Source organism: Ranitomeya variabilis, chromosome 3 (assembly GCF_051348905.1).
Source record: "Ranitomeya variabilis isolate aRanVar5 chromosome 3, aRanVar5.hap1, whole genome shotgun sequence".
NCBI classification, from domain to species: Eukaryota; Metazoa; Chordata; class Amphibia; order Anura; family Dendrobatidae; genus Ranitomeya; species Ranitomeya variabilis.
The window spans coordinates 380,177,187-380,184,022 of NC_135234.1; the positions used below are offsets into that span (position 1 = coordinate 380,177,187).

Sequence of the window (6,836 nt, forward strand, 5' to 3'; positions counted from 1 at the left end):
ACAGGAGCTAATTTTCAACATGACAACACCAGCCTGCATGTTGCTGGTCTAAGGTGCTCAGGGCGGTAGCCGTGGGCGTGCAGCTGCTTCTCCACACCCTGGCCCCACACAAATAAACAGTGTCCCAGCCCATCAATGTTGTGCTGTGTAGAATCCAGTGTTCTTACTTTCAGGCCAGAGGCCTCTGCTGCATCCACATCCTTAGACCCAGGATCAGCTGCACACACATCAGGGAACACCCGGTTTGTTACAACAAATTCAACAGTACTGCACAGTTCTGATACAACAGACTTTATCATGCAGTTTCGGGCACCGAACCCTCCATTTCGAGTTTCAGCAATACAGCACAATTCCAGCCTCTACTCACGTTCAGCTTGTTCAACCCCTATGCTTGATCCTCCTGTCAGCCCCAGGAATTTTCTGTCCAAGCACCACATCACTCTCCAGATCCGCAATGTTTTCCTCATGCATTTCCCAATCAGGCTCTGTATGGATGGGAATAAGGCACACTTCCTAGTGCCTAGTTTGGGCCATAGTCCCTGGATTTTACAGGAATGTCCTCAGGAAATTCAACCTTGTGCTGTCAGAACGCTATGTGCTTCATGCGCCTCTAACCCACTGCCACTTGGACCTGAACTTCACACAAACCTCACACTAAACTGTCTGACTAAAGCAGGAAATGCTTTTCCTTTTTGCTTGACTTAACCTGTCCCATGCTGGGCAAGTCCCAAACATTAACCGTTTCATTACTCTGTCTTCCCCAGCAGTCTGTTGCTGGGCAACTTGACCATTCACCTATATTCTAACATCACTACTTAACTACAGTTACTATCCTCTAACAGTATGCACTGAACGTCCTATCACTGTCTAATCTGCTCTACTCTGGGTCCTAAATGCTAACCTATATTTTAACCTGTGTTTACCCTGCACTGTCTCTTATACCTGAGTTAAGTGTCCCAGAGTCACCTTAGGCATAAGCTTGCAGTATCCACACAACAGCATCAGTACTTATAACACTATGCATATTATACCTTCAATGCTTATCACAGTCTATATATTTTACATTTCACATGACACAGTAAAGCTCATGACAGTATTCACACTACAATTTTTGTCTTCAGGGGCAGGTATATGACAGTACATGTCACACCCTTAGGCCACGTTCCCACCTTCAGTATTTGGTCAGTATTTTACCCCAGGATTTGTAAGCCACAACCAGGTGTTGAACAATCAGAGGAAAAGTATAATAGAAACACGTCACCCCTTCTGTATTTATCACCCACTCCTGGTTTTGGCTTACAGATACTGAGGTAATAGACTCACCCAATACTGAAGGTGGGAACATGGCCTTACACCAGTGCTACCGTGAGCAGTCTGCGTGGCCTTAACATACTACCATGGCCTGTAGTGTCTCTGGACTTGTCTCCCATCAAGCACATCTAGGACGTCATTGGTCAGCAATTGCAAAGAGAGCTGCCAACAGTGGATCTTGATCATTTTCGTGCCCAAGAACATTCACCGTGGCAAAACATTCCTCAAACAGCCATTAGTAAACTATTGATGGCATATCAATGTGTGTAAGTGCATGTATTTCTGTGCGTGGCGCATATACTCGATAATGAATAAATCAAGATTTTTTTTAAATTTTGATTCAATTTTTTGTAATTTGATATAATTAACATGTCTATCGATCCTGTGATTTCCATAATCCCATTACTTTTTGGTTTGCAATTTCAATGTTGAGGCCTTTATTATATTATTATTTAAACTATTATTATGCTATTTATTCAAGGGGTTGTCTGATGAAAGTTGAAGGCTTTGTCCCATCTTTAATATTTATGGCATATCCAAAGGATTTACCACAAATGTGTAATAGATGCAGGTCTCACTGCCGAAAATTGGCTATGAAAATTGTCAAGCAATCTTATTTAAAGAGGTTGTATCAAGTTTGTTAACAGGAGATAATTTTCGGATTGCCGGGGGTACTACCGTTGGGACCCCCAATAATCCCAATTTAACTTCCAAATTTAGTACAACCCCATTAAGTAGAATTTTTAAAAATACAAGACATATCTGTTACAGTATAATAAAAAATTGCATAATTCTTTTGATGTTTGGTCTTGACCACAGAGAGAAGCAGAGATTGTGCCTGAAGAAAATATTCATGTGAAAAAAGGAACACAGCCCAAATAGGTATGTGCAACAAGTACACACTAAAGACAGTTTGGAATGTATGTGACATGTGATATTCCTGTGTTTTCTTTAGGCAAAATAAATCTCAAGACCAGTGATATTTACTATGGTCAACCCACAGAAGCAAGAAAGACACACCTTACCCCTGTAATAAGGATATATTCTCTGTTTATACATTTTTATGAGCTCTTCAACTTACCGTATATAGCTGTTTCGTCAAACAATATTCCCTAAAAACTGGAGTAATTTATCCACTATAATTTCAGTTTCAAGAGTTTTCTGCAACCTTCTTTTTTTGGGCTAAATAATAATGTAATAAAACCAACTGTATCCGATGCTGTTACACAATAAGACAAGAGGTTGTATACGTTCTACTGGTATAATAATCATTGCCAGGTGTCATTTTTTGGGGGCATGGAAGTTTTGTATTTTTTTTCTTTTTCTACAATTACAAGACTTAAAGGGAACCAGTCATGTGAAATAACACTGTCAAAATAAAGATCTGGAGTTAATCTGCACCTTAATAGCATTTATTTCTAAAGGTACCGTCACACTAAACGACTTTATAACGATATCGCTAGCGATCCGTGACGTTGCAGCGTCCTCGCTAGCGATATCGTTTAGTTTGACACGCAGCAGCGATCAGGATCCTGCTGTGATGTCGCTGGTCGCTGAATAAAGTCCAGAACTTTATTTGGTCGTTTGATCGCTGTGTATCGTTGTGTTTGACACCAAATGCAACGATACCAGCGATATTTTACACTGGTAACCAGGGTAAACATCGGGTAACTAAGCGCGGGGCCGCGCTTAGTAACCCGATGTTTACCCTGGTTACCAGCGTAAAATGTAAAAAAAACAAACAGCACATACTCACATTGCGTCCCCTGCAGTCTGCTTCCTCCTCTGACTCAGCGCCGCAAAGTGAAAGTGAAAGCAGCACAGCGGTGACGTCACCGCTCTGCTCTCACTGTACGGCGCTCAGTCAGTCAGGAAGTGGACGCAGGGGGACGTGAATGTAAGTATGTGCTGTTTGTTTTTTTTACATTTTACGCTGGTAACCAGGGTAAACATCGGGTTACTAAGCGCGGCCCTGCGCTTAGTTACCCGATGTTTACCCTGGTTACCAGGGGACCTCGGCATCGTTGATCGCTGGAGAGCGGTCTGTGTGACAGCTCTCCAGCGATCAAACAGCGACGCTGCAGCGATCGGCATCGTTGTCGTTATCGCTGCAGCGTCGCTTAATGTGACGGTACCTTAACACTGTGTGGTGCCCGCCCTGAGATCCCGACCCCCGGGAGGAAATTAACTTAATTCCCCCTGCAGGCTCCCTCTGTCAGTCACAGGGGCTCTGTGCGTAGTAAGTGGCGTCTGTAACCGCACTCCTGCACTGACTGACAGCAGGCTCAAAATTAAGGCCCGCTGTCAGTCAGTGTCGGGGGCGCAGTTACAGCTGCCCCTCTCTATGCACAGAGCTGTTACTGAAACCATGGCGGCTGAACCCCTATTACTGGCATCTGAATGCTGCCAGGGGAATAAAGTTAATTTTCTCCTGGCACTGGGGCTCTCAGTCAGAATTCTATTTTTATATCTGCAGGTTAATGGCATTATTTCACATGACAGGCTCCCTCATAAGGGAACCTGACAGCTGATTCATGCTGCCCGATCCATGGGCAGTATGTATTAGACACTATATGATCTTGGCCAGGTATGTTCTCTTTAATAGGCACTGGAAAAATCTCTCAGGAAACTTTGCTGATGACATAATTGGAATTTGCATGATATGGAAGAAAAGGTCATCTCTTCTACTGTGGCATCTGTGTTGATGACTATGTGAAATGTCTCTTAACTGTAGGGAAACCAATATTTCTGATAGGAAGCTGGGGTTGACTGTCACAACGGGATCCAGTACAGGTGGTTGTTGTTGTAGCAGCATGCCTGATCCTGAGAGGCTCACACATAAGAGCTTACCGTTACACCCAGGTGTGCAGGGCTAACCTCATTAAGGAGTTGTTAAAACTTTATTATAAAGATCCGAGTGAACTATGGAAAAGAAAAAAAATCTAATTCAGACCCATACCACATTGACTCCAAAACTGAGAAAGTAGATCAAGATGTTTCTGATATTGATTTTTGTTATCTAATCTAACACCACTTAAGAGTCTAAATTTTTTTTTTAATGTGGTGTCTATAAAGCCTAGGGATTAACCACTTAATGACCAAGCCAGAGGTTTCAAATCTGACGTGTTACAATGTGTCAATAACATAATGTGTCAATAACACTGGAATGTTTCAATATATCCCAGTGATTTTGAATGTGTTTTTTTTTACTTTATGCCAGTGGTAAATTAGCTTGATTTGTTTCACGTTTACTTATGAAATATCAGAAATGTTACAAAAATTTCAAAAAATTAGCTAATTTTCAAACTTTGAATGTGTATACTGTGCATTTAATTCAGATAGTCATACCATAAAAATGGTTAATAAATAACATTTACCTTATGTCTACCTTACATCAGCACCACTTGTCAAATGTCTATTTATTTTACTAGGATTTTAAAAGGTTTACAAATTTACACATTTTTTGCATTTTTTTCAAGGAAATTACAAAACTTTAAGGAGTTGTCCACTACTAGGACAACCCCTTCTTGATCTGAATATTTGCCGCTCTTAATATAAAAAGGCCTAAATTCACCTACCATGCTCACGCCGTTCCAGTAGTTTTGAGGTAGAGGAGAAGACCGTGCTGTGGGTGCTGACAGGGCATCGGGTTTGGAACTGCTGGAGCCGGGCCTAATGTTGCAGGGGGAAGGAGATTGAGGATGGAGCAGACCCTTGACCTGTGTAGAGGGGCGTGGTGAGTCAGGAAAGTATAAGAAGGTTTGCATGGGAAAAGAGGGGGCTTCTCGCCAGAGAGAGGACTCAGGGAGGACCGGTGCTGGGCTGCAGGCAGAGATCGGCCGCACGGCAGCGATTACAGTCGGGTGAAGCAAAGACTCTCAAATCTAATCGGGCATGCTGAGGAACATACACCGAGTGGAGGATCGCAGCAAGTTACTTTTTGCTGTGCTGCAGCATAACGGACTAGGGGCGTAGCGAAGATAAAACTTCCTCATTCTTCTGATTGGTGCAGTTTCTAATGGCCGGACCTAAGCGATCACCTATCCTGTGCAGCCCATGGATCTGTGATAACTTATTTTAACCAAAGAACCCCATTAATGTAAACTACCGTAATTATACATCCCAGTAATGGGGGCGCACAGTAGATGTGCAGAAGCCGCCTGTGTTTTACGGTCGATGCTCCACTATAATGGGGATAACGCCTAACAGATATTTGCATATAGCTGTAGGGTGGGCCCCTAGAGTCCATTCCCCTGGTGAGCCCCAGACACCCCAGGCTGACCCTGGGTTCAGCTTCCTTGTCAGGACACATAGCACTGGAGTTCCACTCTCCAAGCCTGCCGAACAAAGAATGCCTCAGAAGGCAGACTATTTAAACCCCACGGTCTGGGGTGGAGATAAGGTGGACAACCTCCCACCTGCTATATGGTTGTCAACAAAAACCTAGCCCTTAAAATGGACGATTAACCACTCTCAACACATACAGTAGTGTGCTGGAGCAAACTTCTGGGTTTCAAATCACTGAAGCTAATAGCCTCAGTGAAACGTATCTCCACTCCAGCACTTTGCCAGTGACTGTGTTACAGGAGTTAAAGAGGAAGACACAATGATCTGTTAACCATTTATATGCCGGTGCCATCAAAAATCATGGCCAATAAAGCAGGGTGATAACTAACAGCTGCATAGGAGGATGTCTCCATTCCCTAATGGGGGACAGGAAGCACGAGAGGTTAAATGCCCCTCCTCCCTCCAAATCGCCAGTGACTTACAACGGATACCATAGCACTAGCTACCTTAATGAACCCAGGATATAATCCAAGGCAAGGGAGGGAATTAGTGCTGTCGTGCCTAGAAACTGAATTACCGGTAAGTCTAATTCTATTTTCTCTAGTCACCTTCCACGACAGCATAGGAGGAGTACCAACCAATTCTGCACTAGGAAGGGGGCAATAGCCTGGAGAACTTTCCGGCCAAAGACTAGATCCCTATCGGACAATAAGTCCAATCTGTAGTGTTCGGTAAAGGTATGTGGTGAAGACCATGTTGCGGCCCTGCAGATCTGCTCGATGGAAGCGCCTGCTCTTTCTGCCCATGACACTGAAGTAGACCTTGTAGAGTGGGCCTTGACCTTGATTGGAGGAGTCAAGTTCTGGGCTAGATAGGTTTCATGTATGGCCCTTTTGATCCAACTAGAAATAGTACTTTTTGCCACTTTCCTTCCTTTATTCTGACCTGACAGATGGACAAACGGGTTTTGATCAACTCTGAAAGAGCTAGTTTGTTCAAGATAGTGTAGAATAGTCCATCTAACATCGAGAGAATGGAACTCTTCTTCTTTTGGGTTTGCCGGGTTCTGGCAGAAGGAAGGAATAATAATGTTCTGAGAACGATGAAAATCAGACACCACCTTCGGCAGAAAAGATGGATCAAGCCGGAGAATTATAGAGTCATCTGTAATTAGCAAGTAGGGTTCTCTAACCGTTAAGGCTTGCAGCTCCCCCACACATCTTGCTGTGGTAATCACT

General features: G+C 43.4%; 1 protein-coding gene across 2 annotated transcripts in view; it reads left to right on the forward strand.

Moving 5' to 3' along the window:
• DCDC2B (doublecortin domain containing 2B) overlaps window positions 1–2,565 on the forward strand; it is a 44,502-nt gene extending 41,937 nt beyond the window's left edge. Inside the window, exons 10-11 of one of the 2 annotated variants that reach the window (XM_077299607.1) lie at window positions 2,131–2,193; window positions 2,267–2,565. In XM_077299607.1, the coding sequence (XP_077155722.1) occupies window positions 2,131–2,193 (63 nt within the window). In that variant the 3' untranslated portion in view covers window positions 2,267–2,565. The remainder of the gene's footprint in view (window positions 1–2,130; window positions 2,194–2,266) is intronic. The other variant, XM_077299606.1, reaches the window with a different exon arrangement.
• The last annotated feature ends 4,271 nt before the right edge of the window (window positions 2,566–6,836 follow it).